General features: G+C 34.6%; 1 protein-coding gene across 1 annotated transcript; it reads left to right on the forward strand.

Moving 5' to 3' along the window:
- The first annotated feature begins 1,102 nt into the window (after positions 1-1,102).
- Positions 1,103-7,470, forward strand: LOC110936591 (monoacylglycerol lipase). Its single transcript, XM_022178998.2, has 7 exons — positions 1,103-1,549; positions 3,803-3,841; positions 3,967-4,037; positions 4,171-4,235; positions 5,235-5,324; positions 5,407-5,499; positions 6,916-7,470. The coding sequence occupies exons 1-7, from the start codon at positions 1,137-1,139 to the stop codon at positions 7,327-7,329; spliced, it is 1,185 nt and encodes a 394-aa protein (XP_022034690.1). The 5' UTR covers positions 1,103-1,136; the 3' UTR covers positions 7,330-7,470.
- Positions 7,471-16,086: the final 8,616 nt, after the last annotated feature.

A 16,086-nucleotide genomic window follows, 5' to 3' on the forward strand; every position in this document is an offset into this window, starting at 1 on the left:
AAAATTACAGTTATAGTCCTTAACTTTTATGCACTCGTTTTTCGGATTGTCCCTAATGTGGATGAGGGCTAAGTTTCTTAGTTAAGTCAATGTGAAATGACTAAATTGTCCTTAGTCTTAAAAAACCCCATCCACATTGGGGGCTATCCGAGAAACAAGTGCCCAAAATTAGGGATTATAATTGTAATTTTAGAAATGTGAGGACTATAGGTGAAATTTCACTAAATCACATGAACTATGGGAACATTTTTCTCTTGAGAGTTAAAAAATAGAGTTAATTGCCCGGATGGTCCCTGTGGTTTCATGTTTCTTCACGTCTAGTCCCCATCTTTTGAAAATAGCAGGTATGCTCCCTATGGTTTGTTAGTTTGTTACTCGGATAGTCCCCTGAGTAGATGTAAGTTAGTTTGGAAATAACAAGTATCCTCCCTATGGTTTGTCATTTTGTTACTCGGATAGTCCCTTGAGTAAATGTCAGGGGACTATCCGAGTAACAAAATGACAAACCATAGGAAACATACCTACTATTTCCAAAAGTTGGGCACTAAACGTGAAAAAACGTGAGACCACAGGGGTCATCCGGGCAATTAACTCTAAAAAATTATATAATTTTGGTCAAAATAAAATTAAAATTCTCTTGAGAATTAAAAAAATATATAATTTTGGTCAAAATAAAATTAAAATTCTCTTGAGAATTAAAAAATATACAATTTTGGTCAAAATAAAATTAAAATTCTCTTGAGAATTAAAAAAATATATAATTTTGGTCAAAATAAAATTAAAATTCTCTTGAGAATTAAAAAATATATAATTTTGGTCAAAATAAAATTAAAATTCTCTTGAGAATTAAAAAAATATATAATTTTGGTCAAAATAAAATTAAAATTCTCTTGAGAATTAAAAAATATATAATTTTGGTCAAAATAAAATTAAAATTCTCTTGAGAATTAAAAAAATATAAAAAATTATATAATTTTGGTCAAAATAAAATTAAAATTCTCTTGAGAATTAAAAAATATATAATTTTGGTCAAAATAAAATTAAAATAAGTTTTTCACTTTTTCACTTTTACCCCTGTACGTGTTATAAGAAAGACCACCATTCTCTTCTTCTTTCAGACACCACATTCGGAAGCCATGGAAGCAACCGTACACGTGGAAGAACTCACCTCCGGCGCCAGTAACCGTATCATTCCGGTCTGCAAAAACCTCCACCGATCATTCTTCTCCTCCGCCTCCGTCCGCCGTGCACTCATCTTCCTCCAATCCATCTTCCTGTGGTTCATTTTCCAGCTCCGCCGTTTCCAGCGCCCTCAACACCGTCCTCCGCCGTCATCTAAGTCGAAATTCTCTTTCCGGCGAAGAGATGTCGAATATGAACAGGACGTTCTCCGGCGAAGAGCACTCGCGGAGGAAATTCGGATGCTTACGTCATCGATCGATGTTGATGACGTCACTAACCAGTGCCGAGCTGCCACGTGGATGTTTGTTGGTACCAGACGTAATGCTTTGTTTTGCCGGTCGTGGATTCCGGTGTGTGATGAGATCAGGTAGCTAATATTCGCCTAATTTTTGTGTAATTAATTGTTAATTATTATTATTTTTAAAAAATTTATTCTGGAAACTTTGTGTTATGCAAATTATCAAGCGCTGTGATTATGATACTGTGTATGTAATTACGCGTATTTGATTAGGTTTTTGTTGAATTTTGAAGGTGATTGTTGGAATTTTGGTGATTTGTTTTTTGTTTTGATGTTGTTTGTGCTTAAATTCAGCATGCAAAACTGTTTTCAGATTAATTTTGTTAGACTGGAAGGTATGGTGACGGAGGATGGGCTGCCACGTCACCCGCCACATCACCGGAAGTGAGGATGGGCCTAAAGGGGATGGACCAAGGGGGTGGAGGATGGGGCTAAACATATATATATATATATATATATATATATATGTATGTATGTATGTATGTATAGTTATGTGTGTGGAGGGGAGGCACGTCGAGCTCGTCCTCTGGGCAACGGTGAAGCCGGGACAAGCCTAGGGGGGGCGGTGTGGGGCTCGCCGGGGCAGGGCCGGCCCCCATACCCTCCAGTCTTACTAGATGCAGTGGCGCAGCTTTCAAGGGGCTGTGGGCGCCGGACCCCCGAACTTTTCGCTCGGTAGTGTTACGTATGTAGGTTTCGTATAGATTTTTTTAGGTATATACGTCTTCGACCCCCAGTTTTATAAATTTTTTTTACTTGTATAGAATTTTTAGTTTTTTAGGTATATAAGTTTTCGACCCCCGGTTTTATAATTTTTTTTACTTATATAGAATTTTTAGGTTCGGTGACTTTCGACCCCCGGTGGAAATTTTCAAGCTTCGCCACTGACTAGATGATGAAGTAACATAACTTAGTTATTGGATTGTGAGATATGACTTAGAAATATGGGGGTAAAATATTGTAGGCACAGAGCGCATACCCTTTTAAAAAAAAATAAAAGAAAAAATTGTTTTAGATCCTATTATTCATATGTCATCTCTGTGTATACATAATTATAGATGACAAATCTCAATATCAATAATCTTAAATCCAAGATCACCTACGTATAATATGTTTTTTTTTTGTAGAATTTGAGGCCCTATGGAAGTGGTGGCCCAAAGCGCTTGCTTTATTTCACTCCCTCTTGAGTCGGCCTTGGGTAAATGGTTCTAAGGAGTAGTGTAAGGTTGCCTAATTTTCACGTAATTGTTATGAATTTTGTTTCGGAAAGTATGTAGTGAGTTGTAATACGCTGTACGCATATTTGATCAGGTTTGTTGATTTTGGTAGGTGATTCTTTTAATTTCGGTGATTTGGTGTTATTTCGATGTTAAATTCAGCATGCAAAACTGTTTAAGATCAAATTTGTTGCTCGATGATGATTAATTATTAATCAACATAACTTAGTTATTGGACTGTGAGGTATAACTTAGAAATTTGGGCGTTATTTTACGCATAAATGGTTGAAAGGAGTACTTTAGGTTTTGCTTATTGGTCATCAAGGGCTAGTTGTCAATGTTCACATAGGTTTTTTGTGGTAAGGACTCCAGTCCAGTATCTGTATCTGTGTAATTTGCAGTACTGTTTATAAGTTCGGTTTGATTATGAAATCGTATACAGAGGTTTGTATAATGTATTGCCCTATAATTTGTACTTTGAAAACGCGATTAGTTTGACTTGAAGACTCTGTTTTAAAGTCAAATGGTGAATTCTCGACTTCTTGTAATCTAGAACACAAAAGTTGACGAATTTAATTTGAATAGTAGGGGCTGTTTGTTTACCTCTAAATGAGGCTCTTAATGATTAAGACCTCTTACTGGTTCAGCACTTAATGGTTTAGACTGTTTGTTTCACAAGCAGATGTCTGAATGGTTCAGACATTTGCCTCTGAATGGTTAAGATTTGTACAGAGTCTGAATGGTTAAGACCTCTAATCTGAATTTGTCAGACATTTACCTCTGAATGGTTAAACATTATACAAGCTCTTAATGGTTCAGACATCTTACTGATTCAACACTTAATGATTCAGACCTCTTACTGGTTCAACACTTAACCATTCAGATGTTGCCAAACAGCCCCTAAGACACCTTTGAGTGAAATATTCAAACTCGGTTATTTTTATTCTTTTCTCCTTGCATTTTTGTAAGCTGTGTCCTAGTAGTTGACACAAACTCAAGCACTCGTCTCTCCTTTTCCGATAAATCCAACCAATAAACGCACAGTCCACAAAAATTTCCATTTCAATAGTTTATATTTGCTAATGTAACCGATATCTTTTTCCAGGGGTATTTTAGTCATCATACACGGACTGAACGAGCATAGGTAAGTCACCCCCCCCCCCCCTGATTTCTATCCTCATCAAAATACGTTAACACGTCAATGGTGAATTATATTTTTAGTATATAATTAATGGTATGTTTAATTTGTCTTGTGATGCACATCTGCAGTGGAAGATATGCTGATTTTGCAAGGCAACTCAATTCATATAACTTTGGGGTATATGCAATGGACTGGATAGGTAGATATGTTGTGTTATATATATGTTACTGGACGAATGTTGACCGTATTAATTGCCATAAACCCAGGTTACAATACCTTTTTATTAAATTTACATATTTTATCTATAAATCTTATTAATTTGCCGTTTTTAGGTCATGGAGGGAGTGATGGATTGCATGGATATGTACCTTCGCTGGATCATGTTGTGGCAGATACTGTGAGTTAACTTCTGCACTCTCATACTTTTTCAGCTATTTGTGCATGGGTTGGTCTTGGCCTAAAACCATAATCATAACGATAATCGATCGGTTATGGCGGTTTCGGTTAATTGGTTTTGAAGGTTATAGCTGTCGGTTATGGGCGGTTAACCATGAATTTAGGCCTATCTAAAAATAGCTCCAAAATTTTATTGCCGAGTACTAAAAAATACATCATCATCATCATCATCTTAGTAAATCCCACCAATAGCAAAACTAAGGTAGGGTCCGAGGAGGGTAAGATGTAGACAGCCTTACCTGTACCCGTTAAGAATAGAGAGGCTGCTTCCAGTGAGACCCAATCTTAATATTAATACAGACTATCATTGAATATTCAAACAAAATGATATGATATAAACCATAAATTCAAACAAACATTCAATCAAAACGATATGATATAACCTATAAATTTTAACAAACGTTCAACCAAAAACATCAAATATTGAAAAATGGTGAAAAGTCCATAACCCAACAAAGATTTTGTTACATGTTGGTTTGGTTCGGTTATGGTGGGTATGGAAACATTGATAATCATAACCGACCCGCTACTTTCGGTTTTCATAAAAGCAATTAATCGCCCCACCGGTTTTTTATATGGTTCGCTTTTGTCAGTTAATTCGGTTATGGGTCTGTTTTTTTCGGTTTTTTGCACACCATTATGTATTAGGTATATGTTATGGGTGGGGTTCTAGAGTGAACACTAGTGGTATTTGTGAACTGAGTGAACAAATCCTGATCATTGATTTACATCATCAAATCGTAAAATACACTAGTGTATTTTCATCATCAAATCATGATCAAATCCTGGCCATTGATTTACACTTGTGTACCAATAATCAAGGGCTAGGATTAGTTCACACAGTTCACTATCAAGGGGGTTGTTCACAAATGAACCTAACCCTGTTATCATATGTATGTTTACACATTATGATTCTTTCATGTGTTTTCCTATATATTAGGGGTCTTTTCTGGAAAAGATTAAGTCAGATCACCCAGGAATCCCATGCTTTCTTTATGGGCACTCAACCGGAGGATCTGTGGTTCTAAAGGTAATAAGACCATCAATAATTAGTTGATAATATTTGTTTAATTGTTTATGAAGGTTAATTTTGACTATTGTTGACCAATTAGGCTGCTAGCTATCCTTACATTAAAGAACTAGTGGAAGGAGTTATACTAACGTCACCGGCATTGCGTGTTACTCCTTCGCATCCCATAGTTGGGGTAAGTACCCTACTTTAACATCATATTTATGATTAAATGACATTTTTATAGTAGTATTTGTTCATTTACACCATTTTCTTTTGTGTCATGGTCTGCATGGATCTACTATTATATCTCTATTTTTTTTGAACGGCCAACAAACTCAATCCCGAGCACTCTCGGGGCACCCACTGGACAAACGGAGTACTCCGAGAGTAACCCGAGTCCACCACCAATTCCGGGGAAAACCCGGTAACCACCCGCCCGTAGGCACGACAGTGAAATTACCGGTAAAATCTGTTTGGCTCAAGGATCCAACCCAGGTTTCCCTGGGTCTCCTATCATTGCCCACCAGTGCCTCACTCTGCACCAAGTGGGAGTCGAACCTGCATCTCTCAAGAGAAATGCAAGCTCTCCACCACTTGATCTAGAGATCATTGGCATTATATCTCTATTTATATTTGTTTTAGTGCCTCACAAATGGGACCCGATAAATAAAAACATTACAAGTTGAACAACATCAATGCATGATGATAGATTTCACAACTCCGAAGATAAAATGATTATACAATACGTATACACATTACACACCATACGCATTGTATGTAACTTCTATGATCATGATAGAGATGCCAAAATGGGCAGGGATCGGGTCGGTTGGGTAATGGGATATTTTGCCATATGGGTTGGGTTGACCTATTGAATTATTGATATATTAAAAAGGTGTAGATCTATGAATAGCATCCACATCTTTTCATTTTTCCTTAACTTTTAATATTGATAACTACATCCCATAACTTTCCAAAAACTTTGTGAAATGTCATATTTACCCCTTGAGTTTCTAAAGTTTCAAGTTTACCCTGGTACTTTCATTCTTTAACTTTAAAAAAACGCTATTTTCTTACGTGCTTATTTTTATGTAGGTGTTGGTTTAATTCAAGTTGGTTTACGTTTTGACATTTTTTTTACGGAAGCGAGTCGAGTCAAATATAATACGTTTTCTTACTTATTTTTTGTATACGTTTTGACGTAAATTTTGTTCAACAACGAGTCGGGTCAAATATAATACGTTGTCAATCGACGGTATGGATTCGAGCTATTGTACATTTCGACGCCTTACAACGCACAACGGGTAAAATTACTAGTTTGTGTTTATTTTTCCTTTAGTAAATACAACTTTAAATTCTCTAATTTGTTAATTTAACTGTTCATAGAAATAATAACTGATTAAAGTTGAAATTCTTTATAAACTTCAAGTTATTATTTTTAGTTACTTAATTAATTAGTTTAAAAAACTGAGATTCTTTATAGTGTATAGGATATGGTGATATGCCACCACAATTTTAAATATACATTTTTGTAAAAAAAAAAATATTTACCAGAAAATTGCATAACTAAAACCTAATGTAATGACTAATAACTTATGTCTTAATGCAGGCTGTAGCGCCATTATTTTCACTTGTGGCCCCAAAATACCAATTCAAAGGAGCCAACAAAAGAGGTATTCCGGTTTCTAGAGACCCTGCAGCACTAGTAGCCAAATACACCGACCCGTTAGTATACACCGGGCCGATGAGAATCCGAACGGGCCATGAAATTCTTCGGATCTCGTCTCACTTGAATCGTAACTTCAAGTCTGTGACGGTACCTTTTTTCGTCCTACATGGAACCGCTGATAAAGTAACGGATCCACTTGCTTCTCAAGATTTGTACAACCAGGCGGCTTCGGGTTACAAGCATATAAAGTTGTATGACGGGTTCTTGCATGATCTTCTTTTTGAGCCCGAGCGTGAAGAAATCGGGCAAGATATTATTGATTGGATGGAGACGAAGCTAAGTTTTCGTCGTTGAAAAGTAATAAACTAGATGTTGATTTTAATTGGTTTGTTAATAAGAAGATGAATTGTTAAGTGTAAAAGAAGAATTCAGTAATTGCTCAAATTTGATGTGCATTCCATATGGTTAAACCAGCATGTTAAGTATTAACTAACATCAGCTATTGTTTAGTTGTGAGCCGGGGGTTCTCACTGGAAGCAGCCTCTCTATTCTTAATGGGTAGAGGTAAGGTTGTCTATATCTTACCCTCCTTAGACCCTATCTTAGCTTTGCTATTGGAGTGATTTACCGAGTATGATGATGATGATGAGCTATTGTTTAGTTTACATGCTCACAAATTCATCCTTCTACTACTTTTATTAATGACATAACACTGTAAGGCTACATGGTATGGTGCCCATCCTCCCTTGGAGGATGATCCGCCACCTAGGCGCCACATCATAGTCCTCGCAAGGATGCTCCATCCCTCAAATTTAGTGGAAATGGGAGGATGATCCTAGATGATCCTACCCCACCATTTTTTTATTTATTTTTTATTTTTTAAATCTTCCACTTTTTTATTTTTTAAATCTTCCATTTCAAGTTTCAAAGAAATTAATTAATTCAATTTGCAAATTGAACAACTATTCGGACTTCAAGAATTTTATTGAATTGAGTTTTATGACTTTTTCTTTGTTGCTATGAGACAAAACCACCAACTCTGCTTTTCTCTCTTTATCTCATCTTCATCTTTTCCAACTTACTCAAGCTAAAAACCCTAAAATTTAAACAGCAGTCTGCCTCTCTCTTTGAAATCACACGTGGTGAGTATTTGAATTTGAATGAAAAGGTGAATTTGAATTTCTTTTTTTTTTATTTTATTTTGAACGGTCATAAATCCTCGGTCCCCACAACTTTTTGTCTTTTCTGCCCGTCTCAAACGTCTTCCTCTCGACGGTGAGGACGAGGACGAAGGGGGGCGGCGTGGTGTTGGCGTCGTCGCCGGTCCTGGACGGGTGGGGGACGGTCCCCATACCGTCAGTGGCGGACCCAGAAATTATTTTCTGGGGGTGCGAACGAGGGGTTCAACCGAAATTTCAAAGGGTGCGATCGGGATTTTAGCGTAGAAAATACACTAATTTTTTGTTGTTAAGGGGGGCGCCCGCCCACCCAGCCCCCAACTTGGGTACGCCCCTGCATACCGTCTAGCCTAACAGTTACCTATCTACTATAGTTAAAACTAATAGGAGGCCCAAGCCCGAAAACCAAGCCGAACCAACACTCAAACAAAACACACTCCATAGTTACAAATTTACACTAATCCGACCAATTTTAGTATCAAACTTAGATCTATGCTTGAACCATAAGAACCCACCAATCTAACTTCGCTAAAGCGCTTGTACATCTGATTTAGTTTTTTATTTTGGAGACAAACACAATGATTGTTTGATTACAAGGCGCCCATTTAATACACCACTTTCTCTTGTAACTTGTAATGATTGTTTGATTTAGTTTTTTATATTGCTAATACAAAGGCGATTAGTAGATTGATATCACTAAAAATATCATTATTCAATAAACAAATTTCGTACATTGATATCACTAAAAATATACTTAAACAAATAATTTCCGGCTAGATGTAATTTCCGGCTTGTTACTCGTTTACCTTCTATCTCGATGTAATTTCCGGCTAGATATTGGCCCGATAATCCACATAAAGACATCTTTTATTATTCAATAACAAATAATTAGAGAGGAACAAATTAAGTAATGTATTTACATCAACTAGTAAGATTACCCGCGCTAAGCTGCGGGGTTTCTGTCGATATCTATTTTGGTTCAGTATACCAACCAAAAAAAATATGCTCAAAGAATATCGACACATGTTTACATCGACCGAAAATCATAAAAATAAATTTAAATTGGACGGCGGGACCAATTGATTTTAAATTAATTGTAGAGTTAATTACATAGGTAGTCCCTGTGGTTTGCACAAACTAACATATTTAGGTACTAATAGTTTAAAATAACATTCTAGGGTATTGACTTTTTATTTTGTAACGTTTGGAGGTATTAACGTTATTTGTAGGTTTAAAATCACATTCTATTAGTACCTAAGTATATTATGTTGTGCAAACCACATAGACTAACTATGTTAATACCTTAGAAGTTAATACCTCCAAACGTTACAAAATGAAAAGTTAATACATTAGAAGGTGATTTTAAACTATTAGTACCTAATTATGTTATTTTGTGCAAACCACAGGGACTAACTATGTAATTAACACTCTTAATTGTAAATGGAAATGTAAATGTTATCTTAAATATAGTTTTAATGAAAAGGAACCTAAAACTAAAACACTAAACATAAAGAAAACTAAAAAATAAAAATAATAAAGTCCAGAAAAAAATCAAGAAAGAAACAAAAAAACCAATAGGATAAAAGCACTATCCACATAACTTGCTAATTGTAATTTGCGTTAAATCGTAGACCAATTGAAAACATACATAAAAATAAGCATGAAAACGAATTATATTTGACACATATTTCCAAGCAAAATTTACGTCGAATCGTAAACCAACTTAAATTTATATACCCACGCGTGCATAAAAATAAGCAAATAAGAAAATAGTTATGGCGTGTTGTGAATTTTTTTTTTGAAAGTTAAGAGGTTGGAATTGTTAACATTGAAAGTTAAAGAGGTAAAAATATAAAGAAAATAATAAAGATAAAAGAAAAAAATAAAAAAAACAACCCTTTTGTTATAAAACTAGAGATCAAAACTTCCTCAATATGAAATATATCTCTCTTAGTATCCCCTCTTCTTTATTACAGAATATTTTCTCTTGTTTCGTATATTGAATCACAAGATCGAATGCTGTTTATATAGAAAAGAAAAGGAAATAAAAACAAAACTGGTGGGGCCTATAAATAATAATTCGAATGAATTATTTCCTTTACTGTGCGCTTTTACTGTGCATATAATTGTCATCCACCGAATGAATTATTCATAACACTCCCCCTTGGATGACACTTTGCAAATTTTGGGGTAATTAAGTACTGCCTCATTAAAAACCTTGCTAAAGAAAAACCCAGTGGGAAAAAACCTTAGCTAAGGGAAAAAGAGTGCAGTCTATAGCTCCCCCTCAAGTTGCAATTTGTAAGGCATCATATTCTCCATACGTGACGCATGCCAATGTCATGAACGTGTTTCCTGAAAGTTGCTGTAGGTAGTGCTTTTGTGAAAAGATCGGATGAATTGTTGCTGGATTGGACATATCTCATCTCGACTTGATTGTCTTTAATAAAGTCTCGAGTATATTCAAAAATCTTGGAGGTATATAAGAGTGTAACTTGTAATACTCCCCTGATTTCATTATGTATCGTTTAAGCCTTCTGCGTAGATCTTTTAGTTAATATTTTGCCACTTCATTCCTTGATGCGTAATTCTTTATGTTCGCAAAGTTGTATATCTTCATATGAGCCTTCTAGTGCCTCTTCTTATAAATAAATATCATAAGATCCATAACTGTGATTTGTTACATTCCCTGCATTTACAAAACTAACCAAGCTTGTTTTGATAGGTTAGAAAAATATAAATTCATATCTTACATACCTTAGATGTATTGAAATATTTGTTTTAACACATTCTAATGTCTCCTTGCTTGACACATGCGATATCACACCAATAAATTCATCCAAGATATATATATATATATATATATATATATATATATATATATATATATATATATATATAAGCGTGAATAGCTAGCAAGAAATATTAATGCACAATTGTGATTATCTATAATATTTCTTGACTCGGAATCTCAACTTTGGTAGGAGATCAAAGTAGTCATCTGTTATAAGAAGTGACTGAATAACCTTTAACGTACATAAAAGATAAGCTTTGTTCATACTAAAACCGACCCGATATATTCTAGATGGACTTACCTTCATGCCTGAACTACAGGTCGAACAATAATTACATTATATCAAGGTCTTTCAAAAATTATCCCTCTAAAAGCTCGACAGATTCTCTCGATGTTGCCCAGATATCATCACTGTAAACTGGGATTATAGTGAACTTTTAGGAGAGGACTTTTGATAAAGATGGATGATATTATCAAACTCATATTGCTCTTTATCATAATATCTAATGAGTTGTACAACACTCAATCCAACTATTTTATCCATACTATCTTTTTAAGTTTGTAAAGATACATTCATGAGGTTTTGAAACCAAAGCTTCAGACATTTACAATCATTCACTTACTTCTTTTCACTTTGAAATGTATGTGCATGCACTCTTAGGAGTTCTATTACATAAACCTCCTCATTGATTTCTACATCATATGCAAAGATGTCTTGAACACTTGCATCATTTGTATAATACATATTGTACCATGCTTATACATTGTATATTGAGATACCATAATCACCAAGTACAGGTATTCTATGTATGTTTATTGGTGCACAAGAATTATATCCATAAGATATTTTCACTTAACCTTATAAGCACTTAAATGCTTTAGGATACTCATCAGGAGTTCCAATTATATTCAACGTATTCAAATATGAATCTGTATACAACAATCATATCATTCTCGAGAACTTATTTTACATGATTTTAATAAATTAAATCCTTGAGGACTTTCATGTAAACATTTAGTATCCAGTAATTCATAACTTTCATAAGACATGTATCAATTCTCTTTATATTACCAGACTATTTAAATACTGGAAAACCAATACATTCACCACCGGAGAATACGTCTCCTCATAATCAGTCATAGATCTTTGCGAAAATACTTGTGCCACCAACTTTGCCTTATATCACTTAATTTGATTTTAACATGATTCGCGTAAAAGACACTTTTGTATCCAGCATATTTTACAACTTCAGTTGTATGGACTGTTGGCCCAGAATTCATTAGAGAACTAAACTCCGCCTTATTTGCATCTTTCTATTTTGACCAATCATTTCTTAATATTCATTCATAGGCAGATCTTAAATCTTGATCCTTATCATTTGATCATTTTAAGCGCTTCATTATATACAAAAGTATAACGATGTCGATTTTATTTCGATTCCATACATATGTTAGACATGATACAACTTATCGAGATCTCTTTATTTCCAGGTACCTGAGGTTCTTCTTGAACCATCATGTCTATTGTCTCTTCAAGAGACCTTTTTAATATCACCTCGACTTGACCATCTTACTTAGTTGCTCTAACTTTCGAGGAATTGTATTACTATAATCGACTAGTCTACCATGCTTCACACTTCAGGCGCGCAATAGACTCATTAGAAAATATGTGGTGTCCTTTTGGGACACAAATATAACTGGAGCATAAGCAGTTGATTATGTGACTTACTTAGTCACTCTATTTAGGTCAGTGAACTTGTCTGGTAATTTGTTCTTTAATACTGGTAAATGAATTATACTTTAACCTTCTAGTTCATAGTTTATAGTCTGAGGATCAAGATGACATGATAATTCATTTCACTTTTCACTTTCCAACTGCTTGTTATCTCCCCCTAATGTTGGGAACATTCATTCACTAAAGTGAAAACCAATGAGCCATAAACGAATTTCTCACTAATGGCTTTAAGTATTCAATCACAGACGATTGTTTATACCCAACATATTCTCAAACCTTTTAGAAGTCCCATCTTTGTGCGGTGAGTTTTAATATATGTCGCACAACCATAACCTTTGATGAGACATCTTTGGTTCCTGACCAAAAACCAACTATATGGGGAGAATTATAACTTATTGGCTTGATGTGAATTGATACATGAACTTTTGTTCTCATGATCATACACTTTGCAAACACATCCAGTGATTGTCTTAATAAATCATGTCCAAACTACATGAAGTTTTACGTGTATTGCAATGATCATTATGTGAAATTGATTTATTATCAAAATCATTATATCAATCTGGAATAATATGCTTGCTATCACATTAGCTAAGCCATAATCACACAAACTTCAGGTTGTGGATTTGATAACCATTTAGACGATGCATCGATTTAAAAACACTAAACGGTATCATGTTGGATATGTATATCCTTTGCTTATTCCAGAATACTTAGGGATTTACACCCTACTTTCATTGATTAACTTTTCTTGAGAACAAAAATTACATTTTATAATTTTCTAGAACGATCTGTTAGTTCTTCAATACATTTCACATTATTATTTTACTCGGTGTGGTCTAACCGGTCATGCCAACTGATTATGATTCATAAACTTCTTATTTATGATCATATATGTATTACTTGTAAGTAAAAACACAAAATAGAATGTATGTATTAAACAATTTAATCATAATAATTTGATAGTCTATTATGATTTGAACAAACTTACATTATATAATGAATCAAATTCAGACTCAGAATCATAAAGTGGTGAAGGTGGTAGAGTTAGTTGCATACTATTAGCTATTTGTTTTAGCATGTCTTCCAACCATTTATTTCTTTCTGTCAGTCGTTTTATTTGTTTAGACAAATTTCGAATCTGATCGTTTAACCTAGCCACTTCGACTCCTATTGAATCTGAAGGTAGATTCAATTGAGGTACCGTACATGATTCTGTTATATTAATTGGTGGCAGTTGTTGTTCTACTTCGTTTAATAGTGATTGGAAAAACTGTTGCGGTAATGGTGATTGCAAAAATGATTCTGATGCTAACTGCTCTTGGAATATCATGTTTTCATCAAACAAAGTTTGTTGCATCATTGAATCTTCCTCGAAAACTAAAGGTGAGATGTTTTGTAAGATGTTCGGTTGAGATAGGTTAGTTGTAATATGTTCTTGTACGGGTGGCAGCTGTGGTTGTAGATCAAATCGATAAAAAGACGGTCGAGGAAGCTGCAACAATGATTGTTGTAAATTTTGTGTTGAGGTACTTTCTAAGATAACTTGAGCTTCCTCCGACTGGAATGGTTGATTTAGTATATAATTATGAACAGGGGTTAGCCTAACAGAGTTAAAATTTACAATCCCAGATGCCTTTGGTGGAGATAATCCTTGGATAATCTGATTACTTAAGACACCTAATGATTTTGCTATTTTTGTAATGTAAGACCCTCCCATGAGACTTCTCAGAGGATTTGTTTGTTGATTTAAAAGATATGTAGCAAGCTCGTGGGCAATATTACAAGGAACTTGCTCAAAAATACTATGCAGATGGAAAAGGTCGGTAGCACTAACCCTATGTTGATTATTCTTGCGCCCCGTGATAGTGTTGGCTAAAACACGATGCATATATTGATAACGAGGGTCTATGAATTTCATAGAATTATTATTGTTACACCACTCTTTCGATGAATGGCTTAGCCAGTATTCTTTCATTTCCTCAGGGGAATAAGAGGTTGATGCCTCCGTAAAAATAGGTTGTTTAACTTCTTCATCTGTATATATGCCCAGATGAACTGCGAATTCTGTTAATGACATATTATAAGATTGTCCACAAAGTCGAAAATGAATAGATTCATCGGTAAGACTTTTATCATATTTGAAATAGAAAGTGGACAAGAACTCATATACAAGTTCATCGTATGACGGTTCTAGGATGTCGAAGAAACGACGCCAGGGCGTATTAGGTGGTAGTAATCTCGCCAGTAAACCACTTGGATCAAACATTTCCATCTGATACCAATCAATACCGCTAATAGAAAAAACTTCAAGATTCTTGAGTTTTTGATACCTCTCACGATTGGGTAAATCAGTAAACCGAAGGAATCGATGAATGTTTGCTGCATTTGAAGATTCAGCATATGCTACTGGAAGATTTGCCATTTGAATATTTGGTTTTGTTGAACTAAGAAAAGTTTGGGTATGGGTTATTTTGGGTATGAGTTGAATTATATCAGAAGTTGTAGCTTATGTGTAGATTAGCTCGAGTAGTAAGTTTCTTATATAGATAAGAAAATTTAAGCTTACACCATACGTTTGGTTAAGGCTTCCATGATACGTTTTGAAACAGTTCACTGTAGCTAGTAAATGTTATATGGCATAAATAAATATTAGATGCATAAACAAAAATGTTAGGTACATAAATAAATGTTAGTAGTCCCATGATTATTATATCTCCAGAGCAATAGGTTCTCTGTACTAATTTTAATTTATCACAGAACTATATTATAAGTATACATATATATAAAGGAGAAACGGGATCTAAAAGATCATCCTAAAGGTGTATGGTTTTACAACTCACTGGTGCACCCTTAGGCTTTCAACCTATATATATGTATATATATTTAAATATATGAAATTCTTACATTGAGTATGGTAATAGCTCCTTTGCTTTTGTTGATTTGCTTGGTTGACAGCGCTCGTGATTGAGTATGGTAATAGCTCCTTTGCTTTTGTTGATTTGCTTGGTTGACAGCGCTCGTGCTGATAACGTGTTATAAAACTAGAGATCAAAACTTCCTCAATATGAAATATATCTCTCTTAGTATCCCCTCTTCTTTATTACAGAATATTTTCTCTTGTTTCGTATATTGAATCACAAGATCGAATGCTGTTTATATAGAAAAGAAAAGGAAATAAAAACAAAACTGGTGGGGCCTATAAATAATAATTCGAATGAATTATTTCCTTTACTGTGCGCTTTTACTGTGCATATAATTGTCATCCACCGAATGAATTATTCATAACACCTTTAAAATTGTAGGATATATATATTTTTTTTTGGAAGGTGACTTTCTATGTACTGGACCAGAGGTCACCGGGTTCATGTCAAAGACATTCCCCCGTCAGCCCCGCGCCTACG

This window comes from Helianthus annuus, chromosome 1 (assembly GCF_002127325.2).
Source record: "Helianthus annuus cultivar XRQ/B chromosome 1, HanXRQr2.0-SUNRISE, whole genome shotgun sequence".
NCBI classification, from domain to species: Eukaryota; Viridiplantae; Streptophyta; class Magnoliopsida; order Asterales; family Asteraceae; genus Helianthus; species Helianthus annuus.